The sequence below is a fragment of the Lontra canadensis genome, unplaced genomic scaffold, assembly GCF_010015895.1.
Source record: "Lontra canadensis isolate GAN:19392208 unplaced genomic scaffold, GSC_riverotter_1.0 scaffold112, whole genome shotgun sequence".
In the NCBI taxonomy this organism is placed as follows: Eukaryota; Metazoa; Chordata; class Mammalia; order Carnivora; family Mustelidae; genus Lontra; species Lontra canadensis.
The window spans coordinates 3757871-3782372 of record NW_022631106.1 but is presented as its reverse complement, the minus strand read 5'-3'; the positions used below and the strand labels follow the sequence as shown (position 1 = coordinate 3782372).

The 24502-nt window shown below is 40.9% G+C and overlaps 1 protein-coding gene and 1 long non-coding RNA gene across 27 annotated transcripts in view; one reads left to right on the top strand and one right to left on the bottom strand.

Annotated features, from left to right (window-relative positions):
* Window positions 1-15321, bottom strand: part of MAP4K4 (mitogen-activated protein kinase kinase kinase kinase 4) — a 189414-nt gene extending 174093 nt beyond the window's left edge. For 12 of the 26 annotated variants that reach the window (XM_032840353.1, XM_032840357.1, XM_032840364.1 and 9 more), the window contains exons 1-2: window positions 15139-15321; window positions 14722-14787 (exon numbers count right to left, since the gene is read on the bottom strand). In XM_032840353.1, the coding sequence (XP_032696244.1) occupies window positions 14722-14787; window positions 15139-15195 (123 nt within the window). In that variant the 5' untranslated portion in view covers window positions 15196-15321. The remainder of the gene's footprint in view (window positions 1-14721; window positions 14788-15138) is intronic. The other 14 variants (XM_032840366.1, XM_032840368.1, XM_032840373.1 and 11 more) reach the window with 2 other exon arrangements.
* A 421-nt stretch (window positions 15322-15742) lies between these two features.
* Window positions 15743-21291, top strand: LOC116856782. The gene is made up of 3 exons (XR_004380624.1): window positions 15743-15969; window positions 16270-16407; window positions 21244-21291. It is a non-coding gene; the product is annotated as an uncharacterized LOC116856782 (long non-coding RNA).
* Window positions 21292-24502: the final 3211 nt, after the last annotated feature.

Genomic DNA, 24502 nt, shown 5'->3' with positions numbered 1-24502 from the left:
ATTAAAAATAAAAAAAATAAAACCACCAAAATGAGGTATCACTACAATGGCTATAAACAAAAACACAGATAATTACAAGTATTGGAAAGGAAGTAAAGAAACTGAAACCTTTAAACACTGCTGGTGGGAATATAAAATATTACAGTTGCTTTGGAAAACAGTGTAGCAGGTCCTCTAAAGTTTAAACAGTTCATAGGACCAAGTAATTCTACTCCCAGATATATACCCAAGAGAAATAAAAAGTCTACACAAAAATCTGTACAGAAATGTTCACAGCAGCATTATTCCTAAAAGCCCAAGAATAAAAACAATCCACATGCCCATCAACTGATTAAGAGATAAAATGTAGTATATTTATACAATGGAATATTACTCTGCAATAAAAAGATGAAGTACCAATGCATATAACATGGAGGTAAGGGTACCAGAGAAAAGAAAAGAGCTGCACAAAAAAAAAAAAAAAAAAAAGAGAGAGAGAGAACTCCCAAGCTCTACAGAGGGATCCCTACATATTCAGCCAAGTTATAATCAACTGAATCTGATCTTAAGAAAACTACCCAAGGCTGGGAGGGAAAAAAAACTTTTCAAAAGGATCAAAAGGAACAATGCAGGTGCTCACACCGTGATGGGAAAAGTACCTGTTTCCACTAATAAATTGAAAAACTCATATATCATGGGGAATTAAGCAGAGTATCAGAAAGGTCTTGCCTAAGCAGTGGAGCATAATTAGCACTAGACCAACCACTGTTCCAGAACTCCTTAACAAAAATCCTAAAAGCAAGACACAAAAGGACCAAATTATTTCCATGTAATTTAAATGCACTCCCAGGGAAGAGCTCAAGGATACCTTATAGGAATACAAAAATACCAGCACCCAACAGGGTAAAATTTATAATGTCTGGCATCCACTCGAAGGTTATCAGACAGAAACACATAACGAAAATGAGAAAAAATCTATTAAAACTAATTCAATACTGACATATGTTAGAATTACAGAGAAGGATATTTAAAAAGGTATTATAACTGTATTCCATATATTTGAAAAGTTAAGTAGCGACCTAGAAAATATTTTTTAAAGACCCAAATCTTCTCAAGATGAAAAATACCAAGTCTGAGATGAAAAATACACTGGATGGAACTAATGGCAGAATCAACATTGAAGAAGAAAACTTAACAGCACAGCAGAAGAAACTAGCCAAAATGAAGCCCAAAAAGGAAAAAAGAAAATACATCAGTGAGCTGTGACACAATTTTCAAGTGGACTAGTAAACATGTAACGGGAGTTCCCAAACCTAAGAAGAGAGAAGGGAGGTGGAAAACAAAACAAACAAAATTGAAGAAATACTAGCCAAAGATTTTCCAAATTTGATGAAACCTCCAAACCCAATGATCTAAGAAATTCACAAACCACAACCATGAGAAATGTGAAGTACACCAAGACACATCACAATCAAACTGCTCAAAACCAGGAGTAAAGGGAAAAATCTTAAAAACCAGAAAAAAAATGACATGTATAATATATTCACAAAGGAACACAATAGGGACAGCAGATTTTTCAATAGAAACAATGAAAGTGAGTAGACTATGGAGTAACATTTCTCAAATACTGAAAGAGGAAAAAAAAAAAAAAGAGCAACCTAGAATTCTATATAGAGTAAAAATATCTTCCAAAAGTTTTCAGACAAACAAACCTGAAAGAATTCATCACCAACAAACCTGTACTACCAAAAAAAAAAAAAAAACCATCCCTCAGACAGAAGGAAATGTTACCGAGAGAAATATGGATCTACACAAGGAATGAAGAGTACCAGAAATGCTAACCACTTGGGTACAAGTATAAGGGTTTTATCCTATTTATGTATTTTTAAAAGACAGCTGCCAATTTAAAAAAAATAACACAAACATATTTTAAGACTTGTAACATATAAAAAAGTAAAATGTGTAATAAAAGTACTATGCAGCCAGAAAGAAGAATGAAAGCGATACTACTATAATGTTCCTACACTATACATGAAGTACCTATCACTTGAAGGTAAACTGTGATAGCTGAGAAGTGTGCACTATAAACCTTAAAGTAACCTATAAAACAATACAAATAGAAGTTATAGCTAATAAACCAGAATATGGAATCATAAAACACTCAATTATTCCAAAAGAAAGCAGCAAAAAGGGAATTATCACAAAGCTGCACACCATCATTCCTATTTTACAGAGGTTGCTTCCAGCCCTAAGATCAAGGGGAGGACCAGGAGCTGAATAAAGTAGTCTCTCTTACGTGTATGGTATAGGGCACAATGTGGCCTACTCTGGGCCATCCATTCACCAAATATTCTGGATATTATTCCAGATGCTGCTCACAGAACACTCTGAGGTCTGATGAGAGCTCCCTCTCCATCCTACCTCTCTTCCAGGGATGTTGAGGGTGTTAAACGGATAAGCTAATAACCCCTAACTGATAAAGGAGATGGAAAACAATAATGAAAACCAAAAACAGCAGAAGATATACAGATATATGATGCAAGGCCTCCCAAGAGACAGGTGGCTCAAGGCAAACTAAAAAGGGCCAGCAATTACCATGATCAATGAAACACACCCCTTCCTATCTTGATTCAAAGTTTTATTAACCAAGATGATGAATCATAAGCTCCATGGCAAAACAAGCCCACTGTTCTTTGCTCCTCAACCATCTATGCCTCACCCAGAGAATCTGAATTTAAATCAGAAGTTTCATTGTATATATACCCGTATCTACTTTATCAGATCCAGCTTAGCTATATACTCCCATAGGCCCTGCTCTTCCCCCATCTGCAATATCATCCTCTTACAACTGCTTGCCTGCTATGTGCTCTACAAGAACATAAGCTGACTAACTGCTCTCCTTGCTCACTGTTACCAGTGAGCAAGCCCCACATGGTGCCTGGCACATACCCTCTATGCGTTAAGTACTTCAGTAATGAATGGCTGAAAGGAATCATGACTAGCAGAGCAGGCTCAAAATTATCTATAGGCAATGAAACACAAACAGATACTGAGCCCTCAAATCACTGAAGGGTAAAAAGTAATTAAGGGAAGGAGCAACAGGAATGGATTCCTAATTCCCTGCGAATTAAGGGAAGGAGCAACAAGAAAATGATGAAAGACTGTATGTATATAGAGAGACGAGAAATGCTCCAATATGCGAAGTTCAAAGAGGAAAGACCCTGGAATTAAGGCATGCCCTAGCAGATGAATGAACTGTGCGTCACTTGAATGCACATCCTCAACCTGAGGTAATACTCAGAGCCTAACCTGGGATCCCTAATAATAAACTGTATGTCCCTGGGATGTAGAGCTCTGACTCAGGTAATATTCAGTCTTTAACCTGAGATCTCAAAACAGAATAATCATAAAACTACATAGCCGTTACGTACAGAGAGCCTCAGAACACCTGATGGAAAGAGGGGGGAAGGGTCTGATAGTCAACAGTATTCTGTTACTATCATAATCAGATAAGAAGGAAAGCTCTAAGCACAAGAATTTCCAAGAAGTATACATTATTAAATTTAATTTTAATAGAAGATTATCATAAAAGTATTCAGAATAAAAATGAGAAAACTACTCTAAAAGGTACACTTGAAACAAATCACATGATTACTCATATTCCCCCATAACAAATCACTTATATTTAACTTGGTATACATCCTCTGGCCAAAGATAATAGATTCTGTTTTGTTTTGTTTTTTAAATCATGGTGAGTCAATAGCTTCTGCCCAGCATAAAAGAACACTCCTGTCTTTAGTATCACATGGCTAATGGGCTGGCTATTGCACATTGGAATCCCCCCAAAAAAACAGTGAGAAGGAAAAACTGGTTTAGCCTGGTTCTTGTTACCAATGACCTCACTGATACTGAACAGCTTGTCTTTACGGAGATAAGAAACTGTACTCATGTTTAAAGAAATGACTTAAACCCAGGAATGACTAATAATGAGAGTGGGGAAGGTACAGGCTTCAGGGAAGCAGACAGACACACAGGGTCATAGGAGGTGTTTGGCTATACTGCTGAGAAATGGGAAGACCCAGGCAGGTAAATCCCTACCCCATTCTACATAAAGCTCCAAGGTGCAATCCCATTGCATAGCTCTTCTGAACAAGTCCAGAGTGCCAGGCCAAAACACCAGCTGAATGCAATACTCACAACAACCAGAAACTAGAAACCCCAACAAGACCCATCAACTGGTAAACAGACAGACAAAACACAGCATTGTCCACATACTGGAAAACTATTCAGCAATGAAAAGGAACAAAATTACCATATGTAGCAGCATGGATGAACCTCAAGAGCATTATGCAAAGTAAAAGTAAACAGACTTCAGAGACTATACAATGTATGATTCCATTTATATGAAATGTTCAAAAAAGACAAATTTATAGAGGCAGAAAACAGATAAATGGTTGATGGGGCTCTGGGCTACCATAGGGATTAACTGTAAATGTGTATGAGGAATCCTGCTGAGATATGAAAGTATCCTAACACTGACCTATGGTGATAGTTGCACCACCACACAAATTTACTGAAAACCACTGAAATGTAAGCTTGAAATGGGTGAATTTCATGACACATTAAAATGTACTTCAAAAAACTTTAAAAAAAAAAACCCAAACAAACTTTCATTTCTCTTCAAAGCTTATTCAAGCAGCAGCAAGCAGCAAGCCTCATGATACATGTAACAGTACACTGCTCTGTACCTTGCTCGCTTTCCCTCATCATCATCTCCCTGGGCTGGCATCTCCCAAATCAAGTTATCAGTCCAGAGGTCATACACTAAGACACTGTTTTCAATATTGTTGTTGCTGCTGTTGTTGTTCTGGAGGAAAAGTAGCAAATACCTCAGTAAAATGTAGGTTTAAAATCAAAAGTAAGTGGGACACCTGGGTGGCTCAGTCGTTGGGCATCTACCTTCGGCTCAGGTCATGATCCCAGGGTACTGGGATAGAACCCCGCACCAGGCTCCCTGCTCCACGGGAAGCCTGCTCCTCCCTCTCCCACTCCCCCTGCTTGTGTTCCCTCTCTCGCTGTGTCTCTCTCTGTCAAATAAATAATAAATAAATAAATAAAATCAAAGAGAAGTTTAAAATCAAAGATACAATGACTAGTTAACTTCTAACCTGGTGGACTGACCACATGAGTCATAAGGGTTAATTCCCATGAAAATGACAATAAAGTAAACAGAAGAATTAAGAGATAAAGGGGAAGAGATGACAGCAGAAATCATTTCTATCAGGTTTTGACAGCTAAAAATGGAAGGAGAGGTAATTCACTTCGCAAAGAGGAAAACATTACAACCGAAGTGCCTGCCTCGGGACACCAACTGAGACAATATGCCCCCATAGAGCCCTGAGAAGATCATCATTTGGAAGCAACTGATACCACGAAGTATAAAGTATATGGCTAAAATCCACAGCACTGGTATTTAGTGACTGAATGCCCCAGAACCTCTTTGTCAATCTCACAGTCTGGTGACTATTTCACATCACACCATATCTGTAAGAAACCTGAGGTTTAGTCTCTGAAGAAACAGAAGGACAAATGCTCCAGATGAGAGGATGTGAGACATAGTGCTGGACACAGGCTTGAAAAGTTAAGATATCAGACTGCAGAAGCTCCAGCCTCATTCCTACACCCTGAATCCCAGATCTCCAATAAACAAATGGATAGGCCGCCCTAGGCAAGGCCAGGCCTCTGAGTGTTCTTCTTAAAAAAACTGACCCCAAAGAAAAGATCTACTGGTATTAAGAAGTGGGGCTCCCCATCCATGAGAACATACTGATCCCCACCTGCCCTCCCTACACTGATGTACTACCAATCAACAGCCACCTGCCCATACACACTGAGTATCCAATTCACTTCTAGTGCCTTACTCTTAAATATAAACATTCACAAATCTCCGGGCACTTAAGGAAAATCTTTAGCATTAAACAGAGACCAAAATAAACAGGAAAAATAAAATCTGGAAAAAAAATTGAGAAGCACAAGAAAACAACAAAACCAACCTAACAAAAAAACTATACTCAATACCCTCCGATAGATGACATATATCCACAAGAGATTACATGCAGTTAAAAGCCAAAAAAAGGTATGAAAGAGGGCTGCTCATATAAATTAAAAATATGATAAAGTTAAAAGCCCAAGAGAAATATTGAAATGTGTAAGTCAAAGACATCTCACAATAATAGAACAAAAAGAACCAACCCCCCCCCAAAAAATGTAGAGAAGATAAGAAAATAAATTGAAGAGGTAACTAAGAGAACTTCCAGAAGGAGAAAACAGAGAAGTTGGAGGGGAGAACAAAAATATTTCCAAGGGAAAAAAAGGACATCTTCGGATATAAAGAATTCATTAAGTACTCAGGATACTGAATGACAATGAAGGATACTCATAAAATCTAACAGCACCAAGAATAAATAGAAAATCCTAAAAGCTTGTCTAAAGAAGTTTAAAACAGATCACACTCAAACAAAAGAGGAATGTCTTAAAATTCCAAGGGAAAAATGGGTGTTTAACCTAGAATATTTTCTACCAGATTACATAAAAAGACAATGCAAAAGAAAAATAAAGACATTTTCAGCCATCCAAGGACTTCAAACTTTTACAGGCCATGCACCCTTTCTTATTAAGCTACTAGAGGATGTGCTTCAAGAAAATAAGATAGCAAATCCAAAAAGAAGACTCTCATATCCAGGAAACAGAAATGATCCAAGGGAACAGATAGGCACCCGGTCTAAGGGGCAACCATACCTCGCCAGCTCTGGTGTACCTCCTGGGAGGAAAAAAAAAAAAGTGAAATCAATAGGTTATCTGAAACAAAAAGTCATCTGACATATTTAAGTGTTGGAAAAAACTGTTGACAAAGGCTTAACTTTGCTGGGCATTTGATGTATCTCTTAGGGCATTTGGGGAAGAAAGTAATCACAGTTATACAAAAAACTAAACAAATGAAAAAAGTGTGTCAATGTAAAGGGGAAGGGATGTTTAAAAAAGGAAATATAATCATATTAGACCATGTGGCTCAGAAATAAATGGTATTTACATAGTCACAATAATATAAACAATTATCATCTTAACCCAAAATTATGATATACATATTCATTTAAGGGAAGAGGTAAGTTTAAGAGCTTATCTTCAACTACTCAGAAGTTCAAAATCCATAGTTCAACAACTTTAACTACTATTACAAGAAGAAACGCTTAACACTGATAAATCAAAAGAGCCACATGAGTAAATAATTTAAAAGTACAGAAGTAAATTTCAGTGATGGCAACTAAAAACTGAAAATAGATGTCCTCTTGGGAACAGGAAAACTCCAAGGTCTGATAGAACTTCAGTATCATTCAGCTGCAACCACATGCATTCATAACTTTGATAGGTTCTTAAAGCCCTATTTATCATAAAATGAAAGTAAACTTTTTAAGTCATAATGTAAAAGTGTGGGGTTTTTCTCCATTATTTAAATTTAATAGGATAATTTGTCAGCATCAGGCCCTATCTGAGATAGTTACAACGCCCCAGGGTTGAAAGGCAAATTAAGCACCAAGCTGTGGGCCAGCACATGCTCTGGGCTCCCTCCTTCTCCAGGGTGGGAGAACACCTGCTAGGCTTGGACAATGGCCCCAATTCTCCAGCTTACTGATGCAACAGATCAGCCCAATGGCTCACAAAGAGCCCGAGTGCAGAATCAATCCTGCCAGTTCAGTGCTCCTCAAAGTGTGGTCTGCTGACTACCGGTACACTAGGAGGTAATTTCAGAAACTGAGAAAAATTGTAAAAACTTTTATAGCAATTTAACTACGTAATATTATGGCTTTTCAATCTAATAATAAAAAGACTGAAGCTGGTATTCTGTGTGTCTACTTTCTTTCACTTTTCTAGTCACTTGTTTGTACTGTATTTTACAGGACAAAGAAGCCCTCTGAGGCTGAAATAGGGCACTTGAAGTCTGAGCCAGTTCATGCGCAAGTGCATATACTGTGACTGAATTCAAGTATGCTGGGCGGAGGAACTGGGGAGACAGAGACTACTGGATTTACAGTGGATGTTACATGCTTAGCATTTTGTGTCCATCCCCCTGCCCTTCCTGATTTCCTTGAGGGTAAGCAAACTGCCTGTTTCGTTCACCACTGTACATATACCCAACATGCTGAACAGTGTCCAGGACCCAGCTTACACAAGAGCACAGTGAGAACTGGAAGTGGCATGAAACTAGCCCTGCATGGTTAGTTGTTTTGCATCTTGTCTCCCCAACCTAGTTCTAAGTTCCTCATAATGCCACACAGATGTCAGGGTTTCCAAAAATCCTAAAACTTATCAATCTGTCCTTTCTTTTGAAATTCTTATAGAAAAAACTGCCTCCCGACTCAGTGCCTCCCACATCACTTCTCTTCTGAATAATGCCAGTGGACTTTTATTACTGAACCAGCCTCCTAACAGAGTATCATATTCTGTCCAGTGAACAGTCATATAGCACTATAAAACCTAAGAGCATATGGATGCCACACTGGTCAGTGGCAATACATCACCTGGGCTTCTCTGTTCTCCTCCTAGCCATCCCTCCATATGTCCAAAATATTTATCTTGATTCAACTCTGGTGTGATCATGTTATGAAAGCCAAGTAACTGCCGACGAAATCTTCCAAAAGCTAAACAGACACTCAGAAATCTCTACTCTTGATCATAAATTGGTCCCAAATTATATATTAAATATATTTTAATACTTTAACACTGGAAATTCAGGCCAGTATTACAAAGAAACCAACTTGAATTCATGTAAAATCTGTTTGTAGTAACTACTCAAAGCAATTACTTGCAAGTAGTTAATCAGATGATCTGCCATCACTCATTACCTGTGAAAGTTTTTTTTTTTTAATTATTTATTTATTTGACAGACAGAGATCACAAGTACGCAGAAAGGCAGACGGGGGGGACAGGCTCCCCGCCAAGCAGAGCCCGCCGCGGTGCTGGACTCCAGAACCCAAGATCACGACCTGAGCTGAAGGCAGAGGCCTTAACCCAAAGCCACCCAGGCACCCCTCTGTGAAAGTTTTTAAAGCACTGATTTCACAAGGTAAGATGGTGACCTAAAATTGTTCCCACCCTTAAAATTATCAGAAATTCTTTTTTTTTTTTTAAGATTTTTTAAATTTATTTATTTGACAGACAGAGATCACAAGTAGGCAGAGAGGCAGGCAGAGAGAGAGGAAGGGAAGCAGGCTCCCTGCTGAGCAGAGAGCCTATGCGGGGCTGGATCCCAGGACCCTGGGATCATGACCTGAGCCTAAGGCAGAGGCTTTAACCCACTGAGCCACCCAGGTGCCCCCAAATTATCAGAAATTCTAATAAGAACTGTTTGATTTTTAAAAACTTACTGTGGAATAAGCCCTTGCCTCGAATATAGTCAACAGTCATGGGGTCTGCACTTGGGTACAATGTCTGTAATAGAGCCATATATATGACGGAGAGTGAGCCTTGCAGGTTATCACATATTAGGGCTGCCCTCTGGTCAACAGCTGTGCTTCAGTGTCTGGACAAAGTGGGGCTGAAAGCAGTACACTTGTGCAGTTATTTAAATATCCTATTGTTAGGGGTGGGGGGAAAAGTAAAATAAAATAAAGTAAAAAATAAATATCCTATTGCTGTCTAACAATTTTTTAAAATGATTAAACATAGAAGAATGAAAGCACTAATACTAATGATGAGAAGCACAGGCATCATAAACTTAAAACAACTCAAGAGATGGAAAACATCTGATGCCCTAAAGAGCAGGTAATCTCTTGGCTTAAGCAGCTGTTCACAACCAGATGACCAAAACCAGATGACCAAGTATTTACTAATAAAGAAACAAAATAAAAGACCATGGATGAAATTAATGTTAAAGCATCCATCTCCAGTTTATAGTATCTTTAGTTCCCTGGGAATAAAACTCCTTAGATGATTATTCCTTGGCTTATTAGAACACCTGTTCAGGGATGCATTATTTCAAAGTCTTTGTCCTGCTAGTCTCAGCCCACAAAATCTATAAACACACACACTGCACCAAAAGTGCCCACAGATAATACTTTTGGATTATCTCAATATGTAGAAATATACATATATCCAAAACTGGTTAAGAAAAAAAGGCCAAACTACAAGTTTGCAGATATGCAAATGAACATTTATTTAAAAAGTTTCAAGCAATAAGAAATTCTAAAACCACCATGAGTAGGATTTTACCTGGTGGCTGAATTTGCTGTTAAGCTTTTATTTTGTGATTTTATTTAATAGAAAAGTTTTGGAAATTTGGGGCTGATAACTTTTAGGAGAGCTACACACCAATACATGTTCAAGGGGGTTGGCTTCCTCCCACCTTACCCAAGTCCAGAATTCTTCCAGCATGAAGAAGACCTGTTTCAGAACAAGTCTGTACACGCCACTCAGTGGCAATTCAATCCTCCTTCTAATGAAAACATTTAGTTCCTCAAAATGCATTTTGCCCCACTGGATGTCTTTACCTCCAGTTAAAAAGAGATCCTACACTTAAGGGATAACATTTAGAGAAGACCCTCACAAAAGTTTTAAGTGTTTGATCCAAAATGCTACACTAATGATTTTGAAAAGCCACACAATTTATACAGCACTTTATTGCTGAGCAATCGAAAGTAATTTTAGCACTTTCACAGATCCCAAGGCTCCTCCTAATCCAGTGGGCAAACAGTGTACCCATTTAAAGGGCCACACCAAAACCTGCAGAGAATGACTGATTTCAGCAGGTTGACCTAGGCCAAGGCAGAATGCCCAAGAATCCGGCCCAACACTCTTCCTCTCTACTGCCACTGCTACTACCCTGTCCCAGCCTTTACATTCTTCTCTTCTGGACCATTGTCCTAGGCCAACCATCTTACCTGTTCCTTTCCCTAATATCATCTAATCAAGTTTCTTACTCCCAGGGGTCTCCAAACCCAACAAAATTTTCAATGACCTCTCAATGCTCATAGAATGACAGCCCTCCTTAACTCATGAGCAAATAATCTCTCCCAAGATGCCCACTACTCCTTACTCCTACTGTCATTCCCAAAAAGGTCACCCTCAGCCTTTGTCACACATACCTCTCCCCCTTTTCTTCAGTAAATGAGGGGAACAGCCTTAGCACCATGCCCTAAATGGCTAAACAGCAGTAAACTCTCAGTGTTGCTTCTGGTTACCATCTTTGGGCCCAGAATACTCTCCTCCTCAACTTCCAAGGTTTACAGCCTACCTTTCCTCCAGAGACAAGATCAGACAAGGTCAAGATGCTCAACCCTCCAAAAAGGCTGCCATCATTCCTCTGAGCAAGACCTCATCCCAGACACTGCACCTGCTGATTCTAAACTCCCTAACTTCCCCTCTCACTACCTGCAGTACCTTTCCAGATGTAGGATTTTCCTTCTCCTAGTCAAGACATTTAGAACACGTCACTGTATGCTCACAAAATACAAAATAACAGGGTAACCGTAACTCCAAGGAAAAACAAAAACGGTCAAGTAAATATTAAAAATAATAAAACTCAGTATAACACAAAAACAAAACTTATTTTTTGTGGTTTTGTTTTTTAAATAGTCACTGTCCCCCTTTGATGAAAATAATTAAAATATACTTAACATGCACAAGATCATCTTATAAACACTTTTTTATAAACAGATGGTATTCTGCATGAAACCCTGTAAACTGAAATTCACAATATTTTTCTTAAGTTTTGATTTATGAGTATCCTCCCCAGTGATCGCTCAGAAACCTAATGCAAAAAATAAATTTCCCTAAATAGGACATACTCTGTGCTTCAACTATTTTTTCAGATAGTTATATACTGTTCAACTATACCCAGATGATTTACCAATTTTGTCACAGAGAAAATTATAAACCACCCCCAAAAAGGCCACTTTCATAAAACATAACAAAACCCAGAAAACTCCCTCTTTTTACTCATTTGCCTCACAGAAATACAGCATTCTCAAAATAAGCCACCACAATCACTAAAAAATAAAAAGTTTATAGGAAAACACAGAAAATAAAAGATATAACAATGAATCAAATTAGGGCTACAGGTTATTCAGCTTGAAATTATTTTACCTGAATTTACATTAAGAAAAAAAGCTTCTTTATAAACAAGTTATCACAAATATTTTCCCAACTCAGATGCTATTCACACTAGTGGATGTTTAGTAATAAACAAATACTAGTATTAATAATCTAATCCCAAAACCACCACAAGCAAATCACACTAACAAATCCCAAATAAACTCCTCTGCATAATATAAATCATTTTAGAAATTAGATATTGAAAGGAAGATGCAAATGCAGATATTAACTGCTTCTCCTATTTCTACCAACTACCAAGACTGAACTTCCCAGTATCCGTTCATAAATATCGTTGATAGTAAGAACGCGTCTATGAAAAATTAGGAAAACCTGAAGACTTAATATTTGATGCTATGGAATTAACTTTTTAGGGGTCAGAATGGCACTGTGATTATCTAAAAAACAAAAATGATACAAACTGAAGTATTTATGGGTAAAATTGTATCTAGGCTTTAACCTTAAAATACTAATGGAGAAAGGCTATAGATGAAACCAGATCAGTCATGTTCTGACTAACTGTTAAATTAGGAGATCTACCCTCTCTCTCTCCTTGTATATGCTTGATCTTTCCGAATAAAATAGAACTGCTGGTGAGCAAAATCTCAGGCACTATTTTGTGTGTGTATGCCACATTTGCACAGATTTCTTAATTTGTTAGGTTTGCATAATTTGAGAATTTCTTCTCAACTGTACAGACTTTGTAGTCAGAGAGCTGTGTCACTGCCAGTATCCCAAATGCTTCCCAACTGTACCGCTCAGCAAATCTATTTCAAAAGCTTGGGGGAAGGAGAGGATGGAACCAAAGGAAATGAAGAGGGGGAAAAATTTAACAATGATCCTGCCTAAACTGTTACCATAACGAACTCCCACCTCTTAAAGCCACTTAAAGCTCATTCAGGTTTCATTCTTTCCTTTTTCTTAAGGTTTAAAAATGGACTGTTGGATTCTAGTTCACTTCACTCCCCTTCCCATCCATCCATGCCAACAGAGGAAGATAGAAACAATCCAACTACTGTGTAACCAGGTCAAAAACAAGCTTTGGCTAACTCACTTGGAGAGTACACTCACCACTTAGATCTGGCCAGAAAAACTGGGTTAGAAAAAAACCGACTGGGGCTTAAACAAACATTGGGGCTGAGGAGAATATCTTAGAGCCAGTTACCAGGCCACTCAGTGAGTTGCAACACAATCTTTTCCAAAATTTTCCAAAGGCTTCCAAATTCTGTCGAGCCCAGCAGGCTGAGTTAACAGGGCTTCCTTTCAAATTCAAAAATCTGGCCACAGCCCCAACAGTTAACCAACAAAACACATGCTAATTCACTTGAGATCACCTAAGAATACTGACTCAAGTTCCGACCGCAGGCCGGTACACTGCCCAGTACACAGCCCAGGCAAGGGGAAGTTGGGGCTGGGGAGAGAGGCGTTCAAGGGACAGATAAACCCTATTCATTAAGCATAAAAGAGACAATAGGATCCGCACTTAATTTGGCCTAAGAAAATGTCTACGGTCAGTTTCCAACCCCCTCCCTCCGTTTTTAATGAGACAATGACAATTCATGGTGAACCACAAAGCCCTGCTTCATAACATTTTTTTTTCTAGCTCCTTGTACCCATTCGAACAGCCAGAAAACACCCCCAGTGAAGATTACTTTTAGAAAGCGTTCAGCAATAAGAAATAAATCAGGACACGGGAAATTTAACATTCCGTTTCAAATCTTCAAGGCCTGCGCCTCCATTACCTACAGCTCTTTCAGAATATCTAGAACGTGCTCTGAGTAGAATGAACAGCACTGTTAGTCACATCAGGTGTCAGCTACTCAGAGCAGACTCATAGTCTCCAGATTTGTTAGTTTCATTTACCGGTGTGTGTGTGGGGGGGGGGTGTGTTAAAAAAGAGACAGGCCTGGGGTGGGTGTGAAATCTGGGCATCCTCTTGACTCCTTGCTCTCCCTCATCTCTGTTTCAATTACACACCTGTCAAACAGGTTATTCCTGGAATTCAGATTTTATAATCCTCATGCTGTAATTCTTCCTGCTCCTGCTGCCCAAACACACACCCCTCCCTGCTTCCCCAAAATATGTACGTATCCATCAGCAGCATGTATGATAGTTAGGAAGCAGTCCCAGGTAACACCGAACTCCTCACCTTGAGCACCTGGCAAACATTAAAACGAAGCAACGCGATGACCATTTTCAAGAAGACCAAGACAGTGGTTTGGCATAATCACAGGCCAGGCCTGTCTATACTGAATTTTAATTAACACACACAAACTCAGAAGGCCGGAATTGGGGAAAACGAAAGAATTAAGGTTGCCTTATGAAAAAATGTTTTCCCATTTTACTTAAAGAAAGTGCACGCCAAAGAATGTAGCTTATTGCCTTATCTCAAGGACAGGAAATGAGTGAGGTCTTCTAAGGCCAGCCTGCATATAAACTCCTGTTTAAAAACAGAGGGACTACAAGGCGAAACCCCTTTCCCAACTTTGGCCAAGCGGCGTGGCCTCCAGTCAGCAGCGTGTTTATCACCCTTCTCCTCGGCCCCCAACAAGAAGTTTCAACGTGCCACGGGAAACAAAGACGGCGGCTCACACCGACCTTATAGACTTGTCCATAGGTGCCATTTCCAACCACTTCCACCAGCTCAAAAATCCCAGCAGGATCCTAGAGAAGAGGAGGGGAGGGGTTAGAATTTAAAAGCAGCACAACAATGAATAAATACAGAGGGGCAGTTGGAGAGAAAAGGCGACTGCAAACGGGGCTGGCTTCGTCTCGCGCGGTCCCCCAGCGCCCGAAGGCCGCGCCCGGGGCTCGGGGGGCGCGGGGCGCGGCGGGGTGGGGGAGTCGGCGGAGGGTCGCGCCCCGCCGCCCCGCACACGCCGACGCAGGCAGACAAAGGGGCCGCCGCGCCCGAGGCTCTGCCCGCGGCAGCGCCCGAGCGCCCGGCGGGCCAGGGCGCGGCCCCGGCTCCCCGCTCCCGGCGCGCCCGCGGCGGGGCCCGTCGTGGCCACTCACCCGCAGGGAGGAGAGGTCGATGTCCACCAGACTTTTTGCAGGGGAGTCGTTCGCCATTTTCCCTTTTTGCCACCAAACAAAATAGTACCAATAAATATATCTGTTTCTCTATTTATTTCCTTCACAGGCCAGGCCGCCGACGGCTTCTCCTCACAAGGGAGCGGGCGGCCGGGGCTCCGCCTCGCGAGGCCGGGGGCGGCGGCGGCGGCGGGCTGGTCGCTGCTCTCGGCCGGCCCGGGCCGCGCGCGGAAAGCGGACGGAGCGTGCGCGGAGCGGCGGCGGCGGCGCTCACACCATGGCGCGGGGCGGCCGTCAGGCCCCCGGGCGTCGCCCGCCGCCTCAGGCCCCGGCGCCCGCGCCCCGCGCCGCGCGCCTGGAGGACGGGCCCGGAGCTTGGGGCCGCGGCGCCGCCGAGAGTTGAGCGAGTGAGCGCGAGGCAGCGAGACAAAGATAACCCGGGAGGCGGGGGCGGAGGCGGAGAGGGAGGCGGGGAGGGAGGGGGGGCGGCGGCGGCGGCGGCGGCGGCTGCGGCGAGGGAGGAGAAACGGGACACCGAAAATATATTCTGAGGAGAGAGAAAACAGCTCCCCCTCTCCTTCCCCGGCAGGAAAAACGAGCGGAAACGCACTCCCAAACCGAGCCCAGCTGGGGAGGGCGCGGGGCGAGCAGCCCGTGCAGCGTGAATATTCAGCAGGGGTGGGGCCCGAACAATGGCCGGCCGGCGGGCACGGCGAACCGCGGCCGGGATGCGGCGGCCGGCCGACGGGGCGCTCGCGGGAGGGCCAGAGCAGGGATGAGACGGACCGGGGCGTCCCCGGTGAGGTGCCGAGGGTGAGGAAACGCCCCATCTCTCACTAACAATAAAGGGAGCAGAAGTGACCTGGACACTGGCCGCAAACGCATGGAGGCAGAGGGACCCTTGTCTCCGGGAGGGGCTGCGTCCCGCCCCGCCTGCCGACCGCGCCCGGGCTCTAAAGGGACGCGGATGGGGTGTAGCCACCCCCAGCGACGAAGGGCCTCCCTTTCTCCTCACCCCCGCGTATCCCATCCCTTTCCTCCACTACCAGATTCTGTACCCCTAAGACCCTCATTTCCGGTTTCCCTACACGGTTTTCTTTTTCTATCTTGCAGGCTACGTTTGTGACAGGCTTGTAGGTGAGGAATTTGTTGAGCACCACCTGGCCGCCGGGTCCCAAGGTTTTCTTGGAAACAGTACCCAAACCAGCACCTGTAATTGCCTTGCGCTGCCTTTCTTACCTCACTCAGTAGGTGAGCACTGTGTTTGGAGCCCTACGCGCTAGCCCCTCCGTTTTGTGCCTAGAGATCATTAAGGATCAACGAACAGGCTTCTGCCAGCAACTTTGGAAAGGCCTGAGAATATGCATTTCTAACAAGTTGTCAGATGATGGGTAAGGTTGCTGTTAAAAGGATCACACTTGGAGAGCAAGAGCCTTACAGGATGAAAATCTAAGGCTCTTCACAATTAGGCTTCACAAACATCACCGTCATTATCATCTACCAGTTCTTCTTTATGTACAGTACCCAGTTTAACCTGTCTTGTGGCCCTTGTGTATTAGTTCCCACATTTTAAGGATAAGGAAACCAAAGTACTGGAAGATAAGGAATGTGCCTAAAGGCCTTAAAAGCACAGCCTGGAAGTAGAACAGGGATTCTCAATAGGTCAGCCTACTCCGAAAATCCAAGACTCTGATTCAGCCAAGTTAGTCTTTTACCCAGAATATGTTTAGCAGTCTCCTGCCTCTCAACAGTTTGGTTTTCAAGATTTTCAACTATGAGAATCCCTCTTAAGGGAATCCTGGAATCCTTTGATTAGGAAAATCATAGTAACCAACATGTTGTTATGAATTTAATAGTACTTTTAAACGATTTTGTTTTTTAATGTAGTTACAGCAATGGCATTATCTGTGGCGTAAATTATTTACTCAAAGAGCTAGATTGTTGAGCATTTGAAACTTCAGACCATATTACTACTAATAGTATTTTAATAGTATTTATTATTAATAATAGATAACACATATTAGGTCCAAACAACGTGCTAAGTTCTTTATGTACATTATCTCATTATTCTTTTTTTTTTAAGATTTTATTTATTTATTCGAGAGAGATCACAACTAGGCAGATAGGCAGGTAGAGAGAGAGTGAGAAGCAGTTTCCCCGCTGAGCAGAGAGTCCAAGGTGGGGCTCGATCCTAGGACCCCAGAATAAGGACCTGAGCCGAAGGCAGAGGCTTAACCAACTGAGCCGCCCAGGCGCCCCTATCTCATTATTCTTCACATTAACCCCAAATGATAGGTACTCTTATTTTTCACACTTTACACATTAAGAAACCAGTGTTTAAAGAAGTTAATTGACTTGCTTGGTGTGCACAACTGAACCCAATGCAGAAATGCAGTCCCTACTTCCCCCACCAAGCCACGCACCCACCACAGGTTCACTCATGATATTGAGGCCCAACTCACACCACCCCCTTCTTCTCTGCCTGGCCAGATTCTCTATTACCTCAAGCTCAACTCAGAAACCAACTCTTCTTTCTCCTACAAGCTTTCTCTGAATCTCTCCTAAACTGCTATTGCCCATGTCACCATTGTGACAGTTCAAATTTTCAATTTAGGACATTTTCTTGAAGTACCTTACCCAGCACAAGACACTGACTTAGTCATTGCCCTAGATAAAAGGAAGATGAAGCCACATACTCTCAAAGAACTTACAATTTGATAATGGGTTTAAGACAGTCTCAAAAGTATCTATAGTTAAAGGCAGAACATTTTAAATTCTAGCTGTATAGGACGTTAAATAGTCCTAGTGGAAAGTAGGCTAGATTTGGGGCAAAACTGAACTAGGTTTGAACCTAATTCTACTATTAGTTGTGCACCCTTGAACATGTTTAAATTTTGAGCCTCTGTTTCCTCTTCTGTCTATGAGATGAAGATTAGACGTTAGAAGAGCCATGAAGAGGCCATCTCAAAAGCACAGGCCAGAGGAATCAGGCCTGGAGGCCTGGAGAAAGGAGATACAAGGTCTTCGGGCAGTAGGCTCTCTTAAGACTCAGCATCTGATGGGATGCCAGAGTCAATGTAGACAAGGGGGTAAAAGATTTGCTTGTGGCCCAGAGCTTTGTTCATACTTGGGAGGATACTGTCAGGCACAGAGGAAAGGATATGAGTTCTTGAGTGGTGGTGACAAAGGAGGGTTTTGTTTTGGACCCTCTAGGAAGTTAGTTAACTTTTCACGCAGAACCAGTGACACCTGTCCAGCTTGTAACTCTGCTTGAGATCCAAGGTTAAGGACCATTTTCTCAATCAAAAGCTCTATGTTATCTCAGACTGCCATAATAAAATCCCATAGACTATGTGGCTTAAATAACAGAGATTTATTTTCTTGCAGTTCTGGAGGCTAAAAATCCAAGATCAATGTTCTAGCTGATCTGGTTTCTGGTGAAAGCTGTCTCCCTGGCTTGCAGGTGGCCACCTTCTCACTATTGTCCTCACATGGGTTTTCCTCAGTGCCACTATAGAGAGAGGAGGGAAAAAAGCCATCTGGTATCTCATCTTCTAAGGACACCTACCCTATTCTATCAGGGCCCCACCTTTATGACCTTTTGAATTTTAGCCTTAATTATTTCCTTAGAGGCCCCATCTCCAAATTCAGCCACACTGAGGCTTAGGGTTTCAATACATGGGGAACACAAATATTCAGTCCATAACAAGTCATGTGCAATACATATCAGGAAGTAGACTTAAGTCATGGCCCTTGACCTTAAGAATCTATTTGAGAACACAAACCCACTCCAAAAGGTAATCAAGATAATAATCTGGAAAATAAATGCTAATTTAGCATTTTAGCCTGGAGGAAAAGATAGCTTGCTTAGCAAACAATGAAGTTGGAAATGAGGAAACTGTCCTACTGGGTCAGATAACTCATTCAGAGAACCCTGAGAGATAAATCTAGCCAGGGTAGGTGGGACCAGGAGACTAAGCTGAGGCACGGGTAATGTGGAGTTAAAAACAGAAGCCAGATTATCTATCAGATCAAGGAAGGAACAGCCTAGCCTTGGCTTTCAAGAGCTCCAATGGCAGGTTAGATGCTTATGTGTTCAGCAGGCTGTGGGATATGTGTCCATCTTCCCAGGGTACAGTGCGCCAGTCACCAGTTATCTCACCCAGTGACAGAAATCCCAAGGGGAGCTCAATTATGCAAGAAGTCATCAATGACAACCCCCTGTACATCACTTTACTTATTTCCTAGTCTTTTCTTTGTTGCAAAAATACTGGTGAGGATTTTTTAACCTCAGTATGAGGCAAGGCAAGGAGGGTAGCAAATCTGTGAAACTGGACTGCATGAATATAACTTAAGGGCTCAGGGTCAGTGAGGACCTGGAAATAAATGATGGAAGTAGTGGTAAACAGTGGGAATTGATTCAAGCAAAGGAAGCAATGGTGGAATGTGTTTAGGAAAATCTCAGAAAGGGAGAAGTCTGGTTTAGGAGTCAGAGATCTGAGTTCCTCTTCTCTGATGGACAAGGCGTTAAGCGAACACTTATCCTCTCTGCTCCTCAGTTTTCTAGCATGTGAGGTTAGAGAGTTGGATGGAAATGATTGAAAGATCCTCTTAGGACCTTAGATTCTCTCATTTATATAACCCAGGCCTCAGTCCTACAACTGCTCATACCTCTTAGCCAGAGTGTAAAGGGGTTGTTGTGAGCAATGGAAGTTCATGAACATGTGGATGCTATAGATTTGTCAGCAAAGCTCAGCCCTTTAAAAGCCATCTTTGAGCACTGGTACAGAGAATAAGAATCTCTTTTGATCAGTTGAATTAAAAGGAAGCAAGTACTCTAGTGTACAATAGGCTGGAAGGCATGGGTTGCAGAAGAAGATCAAACGGGGAACAAAAGAAGAAGCAGACCAGAGGCAAGACAGATATCCTACCCTAGCTATCACCGCTGTCCATGTTGTCACTTCTGTGATGAGGAAGTTATCTTAGCTCAAACTTCCCAAAAGGAGATCCTGACACAAAGATTTGGTGCAGGTAATTTATTTAAGAGATGATTGCAGGAAGCCCCAGTGAAAGAGAAGGAAAAGTGAAACATGGAGATGAGCCAATGAGAAGTTTGTTAATGAGCAGGTTTTCACTCTGGGTAACTGGGCTAAATGTACCTAGCTCCGCTAGAAAAAGAAAATGTAGATTCCTCTTTATGTGTTCATGGAAAAGTTTTCAGTAAACGTATTTTTAAAAAACAGAACAGTATTTTAAACGCAGAGGAACTTGATCTTTATAGAAAAGTATTTGAAATGTTTTATGAAGGGGATTACTGTTCTCTTAACTTATCCTTTTTGTAAGTTTGTATTTTGCGTGTAAGCATTACTTCAATCAAGCTCCTCTGTGAAAAGTCCTTTACCTACAAAATCCTCAAGGGTCCTCAAAATGAGGTCAGAGATAGCCCTAGCTTTAGAAATCAAGATGCGAGCCATAGGAAGTGGTTGGGAGAAGCCAGACAGGGACGTTAAATAGTTGTCGAACATGTCTGGTTTTGAAAGATGGTTGGTTGAGCAAAATCAGGCTCTACCAATGGAAGGCCAAGGTAGGCCTGCTAGCTGAAGAGATAACAGACTTTTATTTATATTTGATTACATAAGCCTGTACAGTGAAATCTCAGGAAGTGACTAGACCAATGGACCTCTCTTATGTTCAGCCATTTAGTATCTTACAACTGAAATAGTATCATGAGTTTGAATATGATATATCAGATATTGGCCAATATGCATCAGAACCTCCACTGAAGAGGAGTTCAATCATAATCAAACTTATCCCTTTTAAAAATGAATGAACCACAAGTCTCCATTGGTGATATGCAAGTTGGCCAGTCCTATTGATTTGCAGTTCTCAGTTGGTTATAATGATTCCACTCTCAAAATCTTCTAAAATACGCTCTATAATAAAAGGTTAAGTGGTGCCTTACCAATGATAAACTATGAACTATAAATGTCATATTTATGAATTTCATAATTTGAGGGGCTTTTCTATTCTTTTGACTAAATGTAATTGTCATCTTTATCTTCTTGTCTATGTATATTCTATATTTAGTGGTGAACTAATGTAGAAAATATCATCAGGACCAGATCAAGAGGCCAGCCATGACCAACATGGATCACCTGGAATTGTCCTAATTCTTGGCTATGGGCAGCTCCATGAGGTCAGTTGGGAGTGGGGACCCTGGTGTTGGGAAGACGGAGAGTTGATCAAGAAAGTGTAAATGTGTCTGGATCAGCAAAAAGTCTTTATCACTCCCAGAAATGCAACTCAGAGTCACAAAAAGGAAAGACCACTTATTCTCACAGAAATACATCTTTTATTGCATTCGAACTTACCATTATTTAGCTGCCTTCATGTATTCAAATTTATAATAGTACTTGTGGAGAAGTGCTACATAAAAATGATCTTTAGAATTCATAATTTAGCTTTTCAGTTATATAGAGAGGAGAAAATACAGAGGAAGTGGAGCACTAAAGATGGCAAGAGGAATTGAAGAGAGAATACTCTGGATATGGCCCCATCATAAGCCAACTTGTAAATGTCAACAGCCATTTTGAAATTTCCAGGAACTTGGAACAAAACAGTCATTCAGAAGAGAGAACTAGGCCTAGGAAAAATTGAAAAGCTGTTTTCCATAACTTAATTCTTTACACACAACAGACCTTAAGAAACTCCCTTTCTCCCTAGCCATTTTACACACAGAGTAGAGGAAAAACTAGATGATGTGTTCTCTTTTAGAAAAGGTAATCCCGTGAGCTCTAGGGTTCCCTGGAGGCAGTTCAGGGGGCTGCCTGGATCCTAAGGGAGGACTAGGGAGTTGGTAATAGGACTTGCTGAGCTTGTTGCCTGGCCCTCCCTGCCATCCCACAGGTTCTGCTTTTCTTTGTTTTTTGAATGGGGAATATGAGTAACAGTTTATGAAGATAAGATTTCCAAAAAGTTTGCAAATCATAAGCTAAAGTATACTTAGAACCAAGAGTTCTATGATCACATGATACAGATACCTGTTAGATTTTTCTGAGCTCAAAACGAAGCAGCTCTTAAGGCGTTTTTAAATCATGGCCATGAACTAAGTGAAAATAATGCAGGAGTGGGAATCAGGAAATAAGATTCTGGTTCTACCAGAGTCTATACTGTCACAGCCTGGTGTCATAAGACTAAGTAGTCACTAACCGGTTCACTAATTATCAAATGCTTCATTCTCATACTACCTCTTATATATAGATCTGAGAATTCCTGTCTTAATTATGACCACGGTCTATTAGGGTCTGTTTGATGGCCTGTTTTTTTACTAAATAATCCTAAATAATCTACCTCCTATTTCTCTCACAACAGAATATAGAGAGAATTGATGAGATGGTCATTTTTAATTTTTAGAGTCAGATCCAAAAGAATGAAAAAAAAATGAAAATAGTAGAATAATAAAATAAAGTTGCCCAAAAATAATCTGGGCAACACTGTTTATATTGACAAACTTCAAAGATGTTTACCAAAAGTTTGTAATAATATAGAAATGTATGTTATTGGGCTAATTGAAAATATCACTATAAGTTGGTATGAGATTATAGTCATAGCTGCATGAAAGCTAAAAACTATTCAGAGATAAAATTGGGGAGAAATGCATCAGATTTTGATACCTTTTGGCCAGCAAAACTGAATGATATTTTTTCCTTCTTCAAAGACATGTGGTTCTACAAATTCCTTCTACAAACATGCCTGATTTTATGAATTAAAAAATATAAACTGACCTTGTAAAAGAAAATGAAATAAAGTGATTGGATTAGTTTTCTAGGGCTTCCCTAACAGAGTACCACAAACTGGGTGGCTTAAAACAACAGAAATGTATTTTCTCACAATCTGGGGGCCAGAAGTCTTAAGTCAGGGTGTTGATAGGCAATGCTCCTTCTGAAACCTGTAGGAGAGTCAGTCCTTCCTTGCCTCTTCCTGACTTCTGGTAGTCTGCTGGCAATTTTTGTGTTCCTTGGCTCACAGTTGCATGGCTCCAATCAGATAGCATTTTCTTTGTCTGTGTCTTTAAATGACCATCTTCTTGTAAGGACTCCAGTCATACTGGATTAAGGGTCCATCCTACTCCAATATAACTGTATCCTAACTAATTATATCTTCAACAACCCTGCTTCCAAATAAGGACACATTCTGAGGTACTGGGGTTTAGGGATTCAGCATATCTTTGGGAGGGCACAATTCAACCTGTAACAGTAATTTAACCATTCAATGCTTCTTATAGAAGTTAAAGACCATTATTCTTTCTGACCCTAATGTAGTGGTTTCCATTTTAGCACATGGATAGCTTAGAAAAGTGGTGGTTTGATAGTTTTTGCTATGACTTCTTCACCTTCTCTCTTGCCATCCCATTACTTATCTAACATGTATTTATTAAGCACACGCTGATTTCGTAGCACTGTGTAAAACCCATAAAATTTAAAAATCACACAAAAATTTCCTCTAACCATTAGCTACAAGTTGCTTTTATTTGCACTGTAATTTTCAGATAGACTGACTCTATAATGAATGACTTCAATTTGCAAATCACCATAAAGAATTATCCTTAAGTTAGACTGTAAGCAAATTTCTTAGACATCTTTACAAATATATAACAAATGATAGGTGAAAAAAGACAGGAAAAAACTAAAGAGGAAACTGTCCAAATAGAAATGAATTTTGCTTGTTGGAAAGCCAGAAGGAATATTTTTCAGGATAGAGTAATCCCCAGTTTGGTTGGGATATTTGTAAATAAGCTAAATGTTTTTAAGTAGTGTCTTACTGGCTTTGAACTATTCTTTGTGACTTTCCCCCACTGTGTTGCTAGAAATAGCTTCTTTTTTTTTTAAATTGAAAGTTAAGCATGTTTGTTTAATTTTTTGAAAGGATGCTGTCTTTTGCTAAGTTTGACAGAATTCCTTGACATAATAATATAAATAAGGGAATATAGTGTGGCATGGGTTAAAAAAAGGATGACTTTCTCAGGGCACCTGGGTGGCTCAGTGGGTTAAAGCCTCTGCCTTCGGCTCAGGTCATGATCCCAGGGTCTTGGGATTGAGCCCCGAATCGAATCGGGCTTTCTGCTCAGCAGGGAGCCTGCTTCCCCCTCTCTCTCTGCCTCCCTCTCTGCCTACTTGTGATCTCTGTCTGTCAAATAAATAAATAAAATCTTTAAAAAAAAAAAAAGGATGACTTTCTTTATACTTTCTAAATATGATTATATTGCTGCTGCATGTCTTTGGAAGCAAAAATATTTCCATTGTTACATGCATTTATTTTAATGAGTATTTAAGAGATGCAATGACAT